Source organism: Xiphias gladius, chromosome 8 (assembly GCF_016859285.1).
Source record: "Xiphias gladius isolate SHS-SW01 ecotype Sanya breed wild chromosome 8, ASM1685928v1, whole genome shotgun sequence".
Taxonomy (NCBI): Eukaryota; Metazoa; Chordata; class Actinopteri; order Istiophoriformes; family Xiphiidae; genus Xiphias; species Xiphias gladius.
In genome coordinates this window covers 17,171,809-17,189,234 of record NC_053407.1, presented here as the reverse complement: position 1 = coordinate 17,189,234, position 17,426 = coordinate 17,171,809, and the positions used below count along the sequence as shown (strand labels likewise).

The window sequence follows — 17,426 nt, the reverse complement described above, 5'->3', positions numbered from 1 at the left end:
CAGCAATTAATTTATAGAGAGCCACACTGTGCCTGTTGGGACGGGTTTGTATGCATGTGCTTAGTAAGAAGCTCAGCAGTTACTATGGTTCGACACGCAGCAAAGCGATTGCTGACACTAATTGCAGTGAGCTCCTACGTCAGAGCCTTACTCACAAGTGGCATCTACGACACCGAAGTTAGTGGCGCAGGCCTGGAACCCTACGACAACAATTTTTTTTCAAAAATCAGGGTCGATCCACGATGCCTTTCATGTGTGTACATCTCGTGCAAGTAATGAGGTAAATACACAGAAGACCAGAAATGAACCCGCAAATTCATTCAGTTGGATCGTCACTGAAAACTCTAGTAACTCCATATAAAGTTCTGTACCTGTTTAGCGTTTTTTCCCTCTAACAAATTTAGTTTTGGAGGTTCCAAATGGTGCCCAGCTGCTGTGTGACACTGGGTTTGCATTTTTCCTCCTTCATGCGCCAAAGGACGCTGACAAGACCAGGGAAGGTGGCTCATAAGCAGTCTGCCAGTGACATCTTCATGCCTCTGTGCGTCAGCTTTGACAGGAAGTCTGGCAACGTGCTAATAAGAGATTGCTGCCAAAAATGAGCATATTTTTGCCAAATGTTCTTATTTCATAAGCCTGTTTGCCACCAACTAGAAAACTATAGCAAGGCAAGGAAGGCAAATTCACAAGCAAAGATGAGCCACCACACATGCAGCAGAATGAATGAACAAAACAATGGGAGCCGCTTTTTTAGCTTTCCCTCCCATTGGCTATCTGGATTTTTTTTTTTTTAAACCTTTTCTCCATTGGGTTTTATTGGACACTCTCAGTGAGGGTAAATGACTAGAGAGCCTCCCCTCCAGGACATATGGCCTTTGCCATTGACCTTATTGACCTTTCACAAACCAAAAGCATGAATAAATTGACCCTTTCAACTGTATGTGACATACACAGGACAGGTGAACAAGTTGTGTAAGCCCATCAAAATGCAGAGAAAGAGGAAAAATAGGTACAATTTGCTTAAAAGCTTTTTTGAAGCTGAGGCACACTGTTTCAAATCAGAAACAATTGACACAAATGGAACTTATTTCAGCAGTGTTACAAAGGTGTGTGTCACTAATAATAAGCACATTGCAACTCATAAACCTAACATGAGACTATGTAACTCTGGACATAAGTGACAATTACGGGACAATGGTAAATCCTGAAACATAATGTGACAGTAATGCAAGAAGAGCAGTAAAGTCAGGACACTGACTTTATGTAAAAAAACGAGCCCATAATTTGTCTGTGCAAGCAGGTTATTACGACCCATAGTGACGTTTTATTTTTAGGTGACCTCTAGCGGCCACAGTAATTATGACGGGAGCAAAGACGGAAGTCAGGTGTCATAGTATAAAAAGGTCTGCGTTAGGAGGAGGAGGAGGTTGGGGTCGATGGATGGATCGACAAAGCCCAAGACTTTTACACAGGAGAACACCGTTAGTCTCCTGTATGGAACCAATAGTCAGCTTTGTTTCTTTCACTGCACAGCATATGGTCGTTCAAACTGGAAGACTTTTTGGGAAAATATCCAAAATAGTTGTAAAGTACATGAAAGGAAACATTAGAATATTGTACAAAGCATTAAAACAATATCAACCAGAAAAAATCTCCTACTTAGTTTTACAGTGCTGTAATTCTTCATATTCACAGAAAGCTTTCTCCCTGTGCAGCGTGATTCAACCTGAGTGATTGGACCTGTGTGCTTCATTTCTTCACAAACAAGCCGATCTGAATGATGCCAGTTGTAACTCCAATAACAAGAGTCTCATCACTTGATGTCATATTTGGGTGTGAAGTAGCTCTGTGGGAAGAGTGTCAGCACAGGGCTGGATCACTTCCTCCCTCCCTTCAAACATGAATCAGCCTATAAACATAAACAGTGCAGATCCCAGCATCTTCTGTCATGTCTAAAAGATGTGATACATCTCCATCAATAAATCAAGACTGATAGAGCTCATCAAAAAAGTGATATGCGAAGGGTTTTACTTCTAACGTGAGTACTTTTATTCGTGCTTGACCCCACCTCCTTCCTCCACATATACACAACAGCAGCGCAAACTCAGTGCCACATTAAGGACTGGGACAGCTCAGCAATGTGGAAGAGCCTAGAGTAGATCCTCATGTCCTCAATACTCCTGTTTCCTCTTTGTACCTGATATCTGCAGTAGCATGCAGTTTTTCTGACTCTCATCAGCTCTGAAAAATGTATCAGCACTTGAAGACAGCTGGAAAATGCCTGGGATTTGAAAGACACTGCAGCCTTGCACACAGCATAGGAGTGAACGTATGCAGACTTAAAATCCAGGTCCATAGTCTATGTCTTGTGAGAGAAATTTCACCATTGTTAATGCCATGTGCCTTGTTAAGAAACGTTGTAGAAGTTGTTCGGCATCCTCAGAAACACACAATAATATTTTTGCCGAGAGGTAAATGAGCAGATCAATCCCGCTCTCATATCTTTAAACTAAATATGAAGCTAGAGCTAGCAGGTGGTTAGCTCAGTTTAGCATTAGGACTGGAAGCAGGGAAAAACAGCTTAGCCCAATGTGTCCACAGATTTTAAAAAATGTAAACAATGTGTTAAGTGTTTAGAGGTGCTGCTTGGTATTTGGACAGAGGCAGGCTAGCTCTTCCTCCCCTATTCCACTATTAAAAACTGCTGTCTTGTAATTTAATCCAATTTTAGGAAATAATAATATAAAGCAGTCTTCTGGTTATTTGCCAACTGTTGCGCTGGAAAAGTTAAAGAATATCCTTGTGTTAAGGATGACTATTGTCTATGACTATTTGTGTGAGAGAGGTGTAATGACAGCTTTGGCGAGCTAACGCTTCATTATCCAACAAAAGATGCGTGATAAAATGAATGATTTTTTTTTTCTATTTGGAGATGATCACTGTGACAATTGACTGTAACACCATTAAGCGTTTTTCTATTTTAGAGCCTACACGTGCTGCACAGCTGCTGTTTGCAGGAACAGTCTGCATTGCGAGCCTGCTCGCTTTGTGCAGTTCTTGGTGGTCTCGGCTGGATGTGTGGCGTAGTGTGGTGGTCATCTCCCCTGCGAGACATGATCAGAGCACTGCTTCCCTCTAATGATGCTACTCTGGGCTGACTCACCTTCCAGCTGACAGGCAGTGCTTTATTAGTTTCTTCGGGATAAACGTCTGCCTTTCCACCCCTTCCAAAGCCACATCTCAAGGGTCACCGACGGCACTGTCCTTTATTTGGTTTATTTATAAACCCTGTCCCTGTGCCTCGCTGAGCTTCTCCACACACCTGGCTGTGCATGGCTGATCACACTGATCGAGCCAGACCTCTACTAACAATGAGTACTCAACAACAACAACAGCAATGTGCCTTGAAAACCTCAAATCCAATGTCCTATCTCCTTTTTTAAATGTCTTCACACCAAATGTCAATCATATCTCTGTTGTCAAATGCCAGTAGCGCAGTTTGCCGATGTTGAGATAAAGGTACCGTAGAATATATTTATACCTGAAATCCTTTATTGTGCATGTGACATTATCAAAACAAAAAATCTTGATTGCTCTTTTCAGGCTAAAAAAAAACCTGTCATGCAATATGCAAGGACACTGCATAATGTAGTGTTTAAACACAGGAAATAACTTTTATGTCAGATATTAATTCAACTAAGGAGCTGTATGAAAATTTACAGTATGTATTTTTTCTTTTTCTGAAGGGAAGGCATTCTAAATGTTTTTTTTTTTTTTTTTTTGTTAGAGCAGGGGACGGTCAGGGGAGACAGAGTGGCCTTATCGCCGTTTGTTATGTTTGCCATAAAGTGAAGAAAAGGGTTCAAAGAAAATATTGATATCACCGGGAAGGGTCATAGTTTTTTGAGACTGTTTTCCCAAGAATAACAATAGTATCACTCGTTTCAGCAAGTGCCCCAAACTGACATATGCTCATGTTGAAGTGGTACAGCCCCCCTGGCAACTGTGGCAATTATGACTTTTACACCAGACGCCAAGAAAGAAACTGGTTGATGTTCTTAAAGAGCAACAAAGTCCGCAGAGGGAGGAGGGACAGAAGACTGGCCTTGGTTTCCTATTGACAGTAAGCGTTGCTTTCTTTTAACCATGATTGCTGTGGTCCCCTTATCCTTAACCAAGTGGTTATTATTGTAACGATGATGACAAAAGCCCACTAATTTTAACAAATTGGTTATTTTAACTCAATCATGTAATTTTTGTGCGTAACCTTATCAAATCTTAACAACAGTGCTGTCAGATCAGAAAATGATTTTATTTTTGAAACAGTGATGTTGCCAGCTTATATATGTCGGTCTGGAGGGCATGGACCAATGATGTATTTTGTTGTTTAATTTGGAGGACTTGTTGGCTTTTTTTGTTTGTTTGTTGTGTTTTAAATTAAGTATAAGATCCAGTTAGATCAGTTAGATCAATAGCATCAGTGAGAGCAGCAGGAGGACCAAAAACTCAGCATGTCTACTTACATATTTATTTAGGGCACATCCCCTCCATCTGTGCCTGTATCAACAGTGACACTGTAAAACACAGAAACAGCCGCATCTCCTCATGACTGTGGAGGTGCAACACTAGTGATACAACAGTTTTCTATCTGATGCATAGAAAAGCCCACAGAGACACATTAAAACCTACGCACCATTTTTGAGAAAATTCTGGCGTAAGAAGTGTAATAGTCAAGATCGCACTATAGCAGAGAATAGCTACTTCTGCAGCAACACTAATGCAGAGCAAGTAGCATTTGATAAAACACAGGTTTGAACCTGTGTTGTTGCAGTGCAACTGCAGAGCATGAGCTGTAGTTGACTCTCTAGTGATGACCCAAAATCTTCCTTCCCGATATCTACTTATCAATTGGGGCGAAAAGGTAACCATAGCTGGCTGTGAGGGTAGGTTAATTAATATTTCTATGCGTTCTTTCTTTGGTGAGCTACACCCATGTCAGTCGAAACCGTGCAAAGACAAGGTGTTCATGAAGTTCGTATACTGGTGTGTGCGTGCTTCTGCTGATAATTCGGATCCACAGGAGCCAAAGTATATGCGAGGTCCAACTAAATGGCTGAGTTGTGCATCATCCGTGCTCAGTAATGCCTTAACTGCTGCGTTACTTCCTCTGAAACACAACTTATTGTCCTCTTGTGTAGATCAAATCTGCTGCTGTGATATCACAGCCACTGCATTATGCTTTGTGACCATTTTGTCAAGGCCAGTGAAATGTACGGTGAACCGTTTGATCAGCGCTAACGAAATCAGGTTCCCTCTCCACTCAGCATTCACTGCGTCCCTCTGCTGCAACATGCAGCTAATGTGTTGCCAGAGGAGACAAATTATATAACTCAATTGAAATATCATCAGACTTTTCTGAAGTTGTGTATGTTTAGAGGACACCCTTAACTGTATATGGTATATTTAACTTATTTGAACATATAGATTTTATTACAATGAACTGTTTGATGACACTCAGTTTTTAACATAAACATAGACACCAATATACTGTTGATACTAACACACACACACACACACACACACACACACACACACACACACACACACACACACACACACACACACACACACACACTATTTCTACCACATTCTTCAAAGCTCTCATTAGGAGGAGGCACAACAGAAGAGAAGATGATAAACATGAGTCACCTCATTGTGATACTGACACAGTCGTGCCATGGAAAACATCCCAGCAGCACATGGGGTGTCTCTAACTCCACAGGAAGTGAGCCTTTGTGAGGCTTAAAAGGAAAAGAGGATCGGGAATCTTTAAAAGGAAGAGCCTGACAATTGTTAGAATGTTTAAAATTAGAAATTAGTGAATCATCAAGAATGTAATGGTAAAACAAATAAAATAGAAATAGAAATGATATCAGTAAGCCCAGATGAGGAACATCCTTTCAAGAAAAATCTTGCTGAGCTGCAAGAACCTAATTTTAAGTTTCCCCTTGAAACCAGTTCTGAGGACAATGCAAAGATGAGGTTGATCCAACAATTTCCTTGTGTGACCCTGCAGAATGAAGCAGTGGCCTGATCTAGCGCTATACCAACCAAATACGCAGTCTTTATCTGGATAGAGCGGTATGCCTTTGAAAGCCTTTCAAACCAAAACACAATTCTGTCATCCTACCCCACAAGATATTGTTTTCAAAATGTGCCAACTGGAGCTCTGTCACCCTGAGTTTAAAGCCAAACCAAACTGACTCCTCTTCACACAAATGCTGGAGGAACCCGGTGGAATGAAAAGGGCTTACACCAGTTCATCCTCCGTCTGCTCGAAAACAGAATCATTAAAAAAAAACTTCGAGCTGCGCAAATCAATATTTTTATATTAGCAACGGACCAAATAACTATGTGAAATGGCAAAGAATTATCACATAGCTCAGCGGTTCCCCTCAGCTCTATGAAGAGCTGAAATAAGAAGAACATAGTGGAGCATTTAGCAGCTAAAGAGCCAAATATTTTTCAAGGCGTTGGTGGATGCCAAAACAGTCAAAAAGAGACTGGTTATTGGACTTAAATCCATCAGGTGGTCAGAAACACAACTCAAGTAAATGCTAATGTTGCTTAATGTCTGCCAGATGTGTAAATAAGCAACTGTTTGCTAACATGCTCATCAGCAATGTTAAAAGGTGATAATCTATCAATGTTGTATTTCCATTCCATAAGTTGCCAACTAAAATCAATCAATTTATCTTTAATGGTGAATCACGGCTAAAACAGTAATGGGTTTCAGAGATTTCAGTGTGGTACTTCACATCTCATAAGTTTGGCATCAGACCACTCGAATCCACCTCTGTTTTGAGTCTCCATGACGGCTGTGGTCAAATTCTGTGTCATTTCATTTGTTCAGTGTATTGTGACTTTGATATTTTACAAACTCTTGTAAAAAAAATTTTAGTCAGAATGTTTTGTTGTAAGATGTGCATAATCAATAGATTGGCCATACTGTAGGTTTCCGTTCAACAGTCAGTGGTTAACAACATTATCAAACTGGACGCCCAACATCACACTACTCATGACAAGTCCTCTCTAAAAGGGATCTCGGGATTTCAGAAAAGAGTGATGAGATACTTTAATTTTACACATCAAAGTTTGTTTATCGGTGTCAGGTGGGGGAGCACCACTATATAAAGTCTTTTGCGACTCCAGGTGGAGCTATGTGAAGTCTAATAAGCGTGGGTTGGGCTACACTAGCCACTGTTAGCATAGCACACCCAAATCGCTGACTGAAGTGCTGGCGGTTGAGTTGCAATGTGGGCAATGAAGTGCCAGGTTTTCGACAAGAAAGATGAATTTGTGAAATAAAAAGACAATATCTCTGGTTCTGTTGCATCGATTTTGTTTGTGTTGAGCGGAACAGTTTTATAGTAGTGCAATGCTAAATCGGTGGGGTACTCTTTTAACTCCTGTAACTCCAGGCTTTTATACATCATAGTTCAAGGTGTGTAAAGTGTGAATGAGCAATTCAGTATCTGTTGATATCACTATGTTGTCTCAGGACTGAAACCCTAACCTCAAAACTGAAAATACTAACCTCAAATAGCTAGCTGCGTCTATTTTAATACTGTACATCTTACCTACAGATAATCTGGGCAGAAATAGGATTTATGTTCTCAAAGCTGGCAATCTTTTTCAAAACCCTCTTCTGTGATTACTAACAATTAATGACTTTTCAGTGCACCCGTGCTTTTACAGTGACTGTGGATGGAAGTTAGAAAGACAGAGTAAGTGGAACTATTCTGGTTTGATTGAATCCCAGGCTGCTGTGTCTACTTGGAGAGGTGATCTCCCTCTGGGATGTGGAGTGCTGTGAAGCGAAGATAACTGGTTCTTATCTCGATCTGCTCAGTCAGGTATGAGAGCTACTGACCCAGGGGAACAGTGGCAGGGATCTTAGTGCTGTGGGCCTCACAAGCACACTGGGAACCAGAATCTAGATTAATTTTCCTTCCCCTTAACTGAGCGCCATGTATTTTAACTATATCTATTATCTTTTTCTCAAAGTATTTTTGCTACCAGGCTAGCAGCCAGATCACTGTGGTGGTGTATAATTATCATGCCTGTTTTGAATTGAAATCAGACAGGAAAAGGGATTAAAAGCGGGGATAGTTATGAGTCAAGCCGAGAGAGCCCTAGCTGGCTCTGCCTCCTGTTGGAAACTCTGATACGAGTCCTGCCTGGGTTGTATGCGCAAACAGCAGGATACAAACACCGGCAGCTCATCCAATTGTGTCAGCTAAAGCACTCAGATTTAGAGAGTAAGCGAGTATGTGAAGAATACACAGGTGATACTATGCTTTCAACACCAGGGTGCTGATTTATTGCTTTTTAAAAGTTCTTGTTTGCCAGTATATGCAGTAAACCTTCCTTTAGGTTAAGTCAGATCAATGCCTGCTAATTTACATGACTGTAATTGACTGATTGCCGATGTATTGCCATCAGTCTTGATATTTTTAGCCATGCTGGCATTGCGGTTCTAGGGATGGCACTGTTGGTCAGACTGGATGAATTTCTATGAAATTTTGTGCAGCCTGTCATGGCGCCCAGAGGATGAATCTTAATGACTTAGGTGATTTCCTGACTTTTCCTCTTGTGCCACCATAAGGTTGATATTTGAGGTTGTGAGTGAATTGTCTTGACAAATACTGGACGGATTGCCATAAAATTTGGTCCTGAACTGTAATAATTTAAATGGTCCCTGACTTTTCATTGAGCACCATTTAATTGGTCCAGTACTTTTGTTTATCATGAAATACCCACAAAACCACTGATATTCTCCATTTTGTGTCAATTGCTAAATAGCATAGCAACATTTTAGCATACAAACATTAGCATTTAGTACAAAGCCTCTGCTAGCGTGGCTGTAGATCTCTCAAAATGAAAGGAAGAACAAACCAGAAAGTGTGTGTAAGAGCAGCTCATCTCTGAAGGGTTGGAATGCATTCAGCATGACAGCTTTCTTTGTCTCACGGCGCCTTTCTTGCACCACCCAGCAATAATTACTGACTTGTGTTTGTCCTCTGGTACCTGCCAGCTCTTCCCACCTCCTAACCACTTGCCACATTCTCTTATCAGGAACGTGGAGGATAATCATCTCTCCGAAGAAACGTTTTTTATTGTTGGAGTAAGATTCTGGCTGAATAAATGCTTACTTAAATGTATTAGATGAAATATATAAAGAAATGTAAAATTCAGCCTACTATAGGTAGACACGGTTGATTCGGTTGCTCAGTGATTAATTATGGATGTACCCAGTGGAGCATGATTCAGTCTTAAATTAACAGGTGGCAGGTATCCTGCTTTGCAGCCATGTTTATGATGCTTCAGATCTATTGTTAGTTCTGTCACCTAGAGAGGACTCATTTTGCAGAGGCCAGGCTGATCCTGTTTGGTCCTATCATGTCTGAATCCGCAGATGAGCCCTGACATCTTCAAGGAGAGACAGGAATGATTTGACGTCACCAACAACAACAGACACAGAAAAAGCTCCTTAGCCCACCTTGTGCTGCAGAGGAGGTGTATTTTGGTAAGAGTGCCTCATGGTGTCAAAGACGTCACAGTCTCAGGGGTGTGAACCGCGGGCAGAGTGAAGTTCTCTAACACACTGTCAGAACTTCCACTCATCCACACTGATTTCCCGCATATTCTGACAGACCCGAGCTTCTAACAGATACAGCTCTGAAACAGTCTGTGATGAATTCACAGCACAAAACCCTTTTTGCATTGAAATTTATTTAAAGCCACATCAACATTTTCTACCTTATTCTACCTATAAATCCAACTGTAAGTAGTACAGTCATAAAACACTATACATGTATTTATCATAAGGTTTAGATGAAAAAAAAAAAAAACCTTAAACCAAATGGGGTTCAAAGCCCATTAATCTTGATAAACAGATAGGTATCCCTGTACTCATATTGACGGCTGTGTATTTTCTCTGTACTGTTTCATTAGATAATTTATTTGTTAGCAGGGAGAGTTTCTGCTCTCCTTTTGATGGGGGGCAGACACATTGTTAAGCTTTTGATTTGGCGGTGTGAACAGAGGTGTGACAGATCCTACCAAAACATCAATTTTACCACTAATTACTTCTGTAGTTAGTGAGGAACACTTGTCGATTTAGAGGGCAAGAGGAAACGCGATCATGAAACATGAGAAGAGAGTGGGAGTGCACGGGTGTTTGGTTTGGATATTGATAATATTGATGATTCTTAATGATGTTAACAATACTGTCATCTATGATCTTGTCCACTTTAGTGACAAACCATTAAGGTTTGTCCCAATATCCAATTAGAAGCTCCACAACAACTCCTGATAAGTGGGGTGTGGAGTTGATAAGCCACCAATTCTGCAGCTTCAAACCCGTTTCATTAGGAGGATGTTGAGCTAAAACAGAAAATTCAACATGGAGGACATCAAAGTGCCCACTCTGCAAAATGAGTAACAAACTCCTTATTAGATATGCACCAATCTCCTAGGATACAGCCAACATACACAATGATCACCCAGCAAAATTTTCGCCTGTATAATGCTCTTGAATAATGCTCTACTAAATTACTGCTTGCCAGAAGGGCAGGTGTTGTATTGCACTGCGAGATGTGAAAGAACAGACGAGTGATCAAGGAGAAGGAGGGAGAAGAGGAGCGGAACCATTTCAATATTTCACGTATAAGAAAGTAGCACTTCTCAATATGAAAAGATCAAAGTGTCTGAAAATGTGTTATACTTCATGGGACATAATCATGAGTGGATGAGGGGGGAAAAAATTCATTCACAGCATATGTGAGGGGTGGCAGGTTTTTAAGCTGCACTGGAGGCATTTTCCGAAATCTGCCGAGGTAGGAGGGTGGCATGGAGCAGTCCGGTGCAAAGCTGCAGCAGGGTTCGTGCCAGTTCACTGCTGTCGCAGCCCACACATTCGCTTGATACAATCGCAGAGACACCAAATGCCATGAGAATGTCAAACTCAGTCTTTAAAGAGACAACCAGCACAGAGGAAGAAACACAAACAGCACCACAGCAACAGAGGATATACACTCAAGAAAAATCAACTTCTGTGTCGAAATGCAAATGGAGTTGTTGAGATGGAGAAGATGGGCAGAATAAAAAAAAGATCTCCCTTGTGAGTTAATTGTATGAAAACATGCTTGTGTGGATTTTTCTAGATTCACAATATCAAAAAACCTTCTGTATGACAGCAGCAGATTTCTTATGAAAGAAGATTCAAATCAATCTCAACAGTGGAGCAATGGAGATGTGTCTGAGCTCAGTCCAGATTTGTACACACACAGTTTTCCGATCTCAATCAGTGTGCATCAATCATCAATCAAAAATCATTCTTCAGTCTTTTAAAGGAAAAGTTTGACTTTTTGGGAAACAGCATATTTGCTTTCTTGCCAAAAGTTAGATGAGTAGATTGATACCTCTCTCAAGTCTGTATGCTAAATTTGAAGCCACCTCCAGCAGCCTGTTAGCTTAGATTAGTACAAACACTGGAAACAGAAGTAAACAGCTACAAAAACCGAAGTGAAAAAACAACAAATTGACGTTATGGACGAACTCTGTCTTGTTTCTGAAGAGTTTCCTGCCAACTAGTGGACACTGTAGGAAGTGACTCCCAACCAAGGAATATCTGGGCACATAATCTCCTGTAAAACGCAGATTTGCCGTTATCAACAAGATGTGACGTGTTAATTTGTGAGTTTTAGAGGTGCTGATAGGCAGATTTTGTTTTCGGACAGAGCCAGGCTAGCTGTTTCCCCCCGTCTTCAGTGTTCATGCTAAAATAAGCTAACAGGCTGCTAGTTGTATGATCATATTTAGCGTACAGACATGAGAGCGGTATTTATCTCCTCATCTAACTCTCAGAAAAGAAAAAAAAACAAAACCCTATCAGCCACTGTTTAAGTGAGGCTTGCTCATGAACTAATGTATCTGCCTATCATTCAACATCAGTAGCTCCAGTCTTTAACAGCAAAATGAGGCTATTGTGCTTGGTTGTAATGGCTTGTTATGTGTTGTCATGGCTGTTCAAGCAATGTGTGCCAATTTAAAGTCTGGTCGAGTCCCATTCTCATTAATAGCCTGTGTTTTTTACTTATTTATTGTTATTATAATTGTATAAAAACAATCACATTCTAGACCCTAACCCTTACAATCCCATGCAAGTCGCATGGGTTTTGTAAGGGTTAAAGTCTAAAAATACAAAGATTGTGACATATCAGCACAACATTTTTTCAACTTGGCTTACATCATTGTTGAATTTCCCACCGTCCTCTGATAAGCGCGTGAAGCCAGACATTTAATCAACATGAGATTTTAAAAATAGACACGGTGGCCAATTCAGGGTCTGGTACCAGGGTAATCAATTCCAGAGCTCCTACATTCATTCTAAGCTTATTTCCATTTTCATATTATTCGAATCCATTTCCTTTCTTTTTTTCTTGAATGTTGACATTGGGTGGGATAAAGGGTAGACGTTTTTCTGCTGCTGACTGCTTTACGAGACAGACTCTAAATTTGAGAACTGTTGATAACTTTTACTTGTACTTTGTTAGGATCTATAAATAGTCTCAGAGCTACTGTAGTCTGCTGAGTAAAAATCTCACAACGCAGATGGAAGAAATGGTTATATTTAGATGGGAGGGGAGGAAGAGCAGCAGCTGCGATGTAAGATATCTGAAAATGGAAACTGCTCCCAGGGGTGACAGCGCTTATTCTCTCCACTTTAATTATTTATTTTCCCTTTAATATACTGCCGACGACAGCATCATTGGGTTAAAGATCATGGTGAGTGTAGACTGCTGACGTCCCACCGGCCTCCCGTGCTAATGAAGGTGTCTAAACCAGTGAGCTTTGGCCTTGGTCTGGTCCCTGGTCCATCATGTCCCCGGGGACAGCAGGTCTGTCTATGATACAGGTTATTTCCAGTCAAGTGCACAAAAATTAAAATTGTCCATTATATACTATTTAAATAACGGTTGCACTGTGGGCTTTCTATGTCCAAAAGCACTGAGTCAATAGTTCCTAGAACAAAAACTATGAATTTGTGGACGTATTTCAGGATCTTCAGGTTGTTTGATACTTAGAATAACAGCTATACTCTTCTAGATCTGGTCTATATTAATTCTCTTTGACCAAATAAAGATATTTGAGCAAATCAAGACCAGATCTTGGCACAGACATTTGTATCATAATGCATCTTGAATGGAGGGGGGGGGCACATTCCTTTGACTTGGTGACTACAGTATGTGCTATTTCATAAAACCACCTTCTCCATGTGCCTTGTAAACAACACGTCCCCGGGGACAGAGAAGGCAATCACAGGTGAGAAATCACTGCCAGCATTGACGACTGGAGTCCTGAGACATCAAGTGTTTGGATAGGTAATAAAGTGATTAGTCCCACTCTCAGAGGAAAAGAGCAGGGGTCAGAGGACTAATGATCGAACATGGTGGTGGTTTACTCGTGTAAGTGGGGGGGGGGGGAACACCACCATCAAAAAAAGTATTTGAGCAAACGCCGTAAAAAGCCTCCCAGTCCTCGGTGGAATGTAATATGTCTGATTTACCTGTTCCTTGCAGGCCTGGAAGCATCACTGTTCTCATTAGAAACTGCTTCTGTGCTGTCTCATAGCAACCTAAAAATAGAAATGTCCCTATTAGGCTGTATAGCTGTGATGGCTGCTACAAGTTTTGGCCTCCTTAATTGCGCGGTAAATATATAAAGGTGCGAAATATTTTTGCGCTGTCTCTTTATTTGCCGTGAAGTTGAACATGCCAATCCGAGACACAGTTGGTTTGAGATTTGCATAAACTTGCTCGAATTGTGAATTGATAGTTATATCGACGGAAATAATCCCTGTTTTAGAAAATAGGATTTTCTAAAACAAGGATTTCCTGCAAAGAAGCAGTGTGATGGTGATCCAGAACAAATTTTAACAACAGGCACTGATGTTCCGCGCTGGTGAGAGATTAAATCGTATTTATAGCACAGACTTACTATCTGAGGCATGGATTCACAAAATAAGCAACAAAACAAAACGGCATAACCAGCAACCGGTGCAACACTGTCATCCCCTCATTTCCATCATGTGTGGGCCCGACTGTGTCCGTCGCTCTCATTTACAAATTGTCCTTTTGAAAGAATAACACACGCACACGCAGAACACTTACGTGTATTTAAGCGGTAACACGCGCTTTGCTTGTGTCCCGCAGATGCGAAGAGCGGGACAGATGTTTGCATCAGACGCAGTTTATTTTGGTGGGCTCTGACGTCAGGAGAGTACACGTTTCATTCAGCAAGCAGGAAAGTAAGTTATTTATAACCCGCAGCATCTCCAGGTGGTGATCCTTGAGTGCGCAGAGAAAGGAATACTCCCCGCTGGACTGATGTAGTGTGCCTGCGTAACAAAAGCCACACAGCTCGTGTGCTATGGTGCCAGAGAGGCACGGCGCCCCTGAAACCCAAGCCAGGACATTGATGGGAACCATAACGGCGGAGGTGGGGGGGGAAAAAAAAAAGGGATAACAACGGCGACAAACTTTCTGTTTTTTGAATAATTAATCCCCCCCCCCCCCGATTTCTTCCCTCTTACATGACAAAGCACTCTGTAGCCTACTTTGAGCATGGAAAACCGCTCCTCCGACCAGGTAAGAGAATTGGCAGACACCAAGTTGCTCTGCGAAATTATTATTTAACTAGACAATTGGTGAAAACGAGGGCTGGTTAATTCAACTTTATGTCGTTTTCTTGCGTCGCTGCTCTCTTCATCTTTTTGGAGCGCGTCTCTGTCGCCAAGTTATCCAAAATCCTTATTTAATGTCGACTGTCTGAACAGATGTTTGTATTGTCAGTATTTCAGATTTAGATATAAAAATCACGTTGACGTGCAGTTTTGTTATGACACGTATTTATGTTTCTTTAAAACGATAAACGGGGCCGGTGCTTTTTTGCACTCGTGGGCTGGTGGATGCTTTCGTTCGTGGCTCGTCCTTCTTCCGTAAATATGATAGAGAAGGATGCGGGCACGCTGCTGTTCTGACAGTGCTACATACATAAACTTTGATATCCAGATATCTTTGGCTGATCATCCATCATTAGTGTTTGTGAATCTAACAGGTGCTGTCTCTTGCATTCACATGATTTTTGGCCATCGGCATAATCAGTTCCCACTTTATATTTTGTGAATATTACCCCATCTTAACTATTATATAAAGAATATATTTCCTCTATCAGAAATCTGTAATAGTAAGTTATATTTATAACCCTTATGTTGCGACAGACTGCCACCTGCTGGTGATGATGATTTTGCAAATTAGGAGAACAAACACAATATGAGTGTGAAATTACAAAGATTTTAATAGTGTAAGCTGAATTACTTCAATGATTTGTTCAAAGGGCTGTGAGCTGTAAATTCAACACTGAGAAGATCTGCGATTGGCTGGGAGATGGCAGATATACTGGAGCTGCGGACAGATGGAAACTCACTCCTGAAGGCAGTGTGGCTCAGACGCTTGAGACTCACCCGGCTCCTGCTGGAAGGAGGTGCATACATCAACGAGAGCAATGAACGTGGAGAGACACCGCTCATGGTGGCCTGCATGTCCACACACACTGACCAGCAAAGCGTAAGCAAGTTGAAGCTGGTGAAATATTTGCTGGACAACCAGGCAGACCCCAACATACAGGACAAAACAGGTAGGACGGCTCTAATGCACGCCTGCATCCACAAGACTGGACACGAGGTGGTGGATCACCTGCTGAGCAACGGAGCTGATCCCAGTCTGGAGGACAGGAGCGGGGCCTCAGCCCTGGTCTATGCCATCAATGCAGATGATAAGGAGACACTAAAACTGCTCCTGGATGCATGCAAAGCTAAAGGCAAGGAGGTCATCATAATCACCACAGACAAGTCGCCCTCTGGTACTAAAACTACCAAACAGTACCTAAATGTCCCCCCATCGCCAGAGCTGGATGAGAGGTCCTGCCCGGCATACTGCACCTCTCCCTCTGATATTGACATTACTGCATCTCCCACACCTGAGCAAGAGCAACAAAACACAGTCTTCAGTTTCCAGACAAAGCTGAAAACCTCTAGTTCAGCAGCGAAGCTTGCCAACGGGCCCACATCTCCAACACGGCGGCCCGCAAACCCAAAACGTGCACGTTTGCCTCAGCTGAAGAGGCTGCAGTCAGAGCCTTGGGGGCTGATTGCTCCCTCTGTCCTGGCTGCAGCCGCCGCCCATGAGGAGAGTAAGAAAGCCAGCTCTGATGAGGATGTTGTTGCAGGGGTAAACGGACTCTCTCTGGGTAAGAGATCGGCTTTATCTCGGCAGAATAGTGTGGATGGGAAGGACAGCTTATTCCCACTAGTAGGTGAACAGCCCTGCAAAATGACAACCTCACTATCAGTTCCTCCAGTGTCTAAAGCATCATATGAGAGATCTCTAGGCCAGCACCAGCCGCTGGCACGGCGCAGCACTGTTCCCACAGAGCAGGAGAGCAGCAGCTGCAGCAGTGGACTAGCCAGTCTGAGAGACACAATGCATAGGAGACGTCTGGGGAACGATCACTATGACTCAGACTCACAGCTCTACACGGACTCTGCGATGTTAGACTCTCCTAAGGTCCCAGTGGAGCGAAGAAAACTGAACACTTCCCCACTAGCGATACTGACCAGCTCCAGAGAATCTCTAGACAGCAATGCCAGCACATCCTCTCCCAGCACAGCACGCAGGCGAGCGCCTGGCCTCCTGGAGAGGAGAGGATCGGGCACGCTGCTGCTGGACCACATCTCCCACACCAGGCCCGGTCACCTGCCCCCTCTCAATGTAAACCCCAATCCTCCCATCCCTGATATCGGGGCTAGTAGCAAGCCCTCCTCACCTCTGGCCACAGCTATTAGAGCTATAGCTCCAGTAGCACCAAACACACCAAAGAGAGGTGGCCTCAAGTCTAAGAAGAAGCTTGTGAGAAGGCACTCTATGCAAGTGGAACAGATGAAACAGCTTTCTGATTTTGAAGAGCTGGCTCATTAGTAAGTGATCGTGTTTATGCAGCACATTTTGTTGGAGTAGAAATGTTAACACCATATATTGCCAGGAAGTACTATACATCCATATGGTCAGTTCACTCACAGCCATCTAGATGTTGAATAATGTATAATTTATATAAAAAAAATAACAACATATATATATATATATACATATATATATATATATATATATATATATATATATATATACACATACATATACACACACACACACACACATATATATATACATATATACCTATGTGTGTGTATATATATATATATATATATATATATATATATATACACACACACACACATATATATG

At 41.9% G+C, this 17,426-nt stretch overlaps 1 protein-coding gene across 1 annotated transcript; it reads left to right on the top strand.

Moving 5' to 3' along the window:
• The first annotated feature begins 14,634 nt into the window (after nucleotides 1–14,634).
• ankrd34c (ankyrin repeat domain 34C) lies at nucleotides 14,635–17,194 on the top strand. Its single transcript, XM_040133531.1, has 2 exons — nucleotides 14,635–14,714; nucleotides 15,463–17,194. Exon 2 carries the CDS (start codon nucleotides 15,513–15,515, stop codon nucleotides 17,100–17,102), a length of 1,590 nt encoding a protein of 529 aa, XP_039989465.1. The 5' UTR covers nucleotides 14,635–14,714; nucleotides 15,463–15,512; the 3' UTR covers nucleotides 17,103–17,194.
• Nucleotides 17,195–17,426: the final 232 nt, after the last annotated feature.

Excerpts from the sequence above, each read along its gene's own strand:
- ankrd34c (XM_040133531.1), top strand. The coding sequence starts at position 15,513 with ATGGCAGATATACTGGAGCTGCGGACAGATGGAAACTCACTCCTGAAG.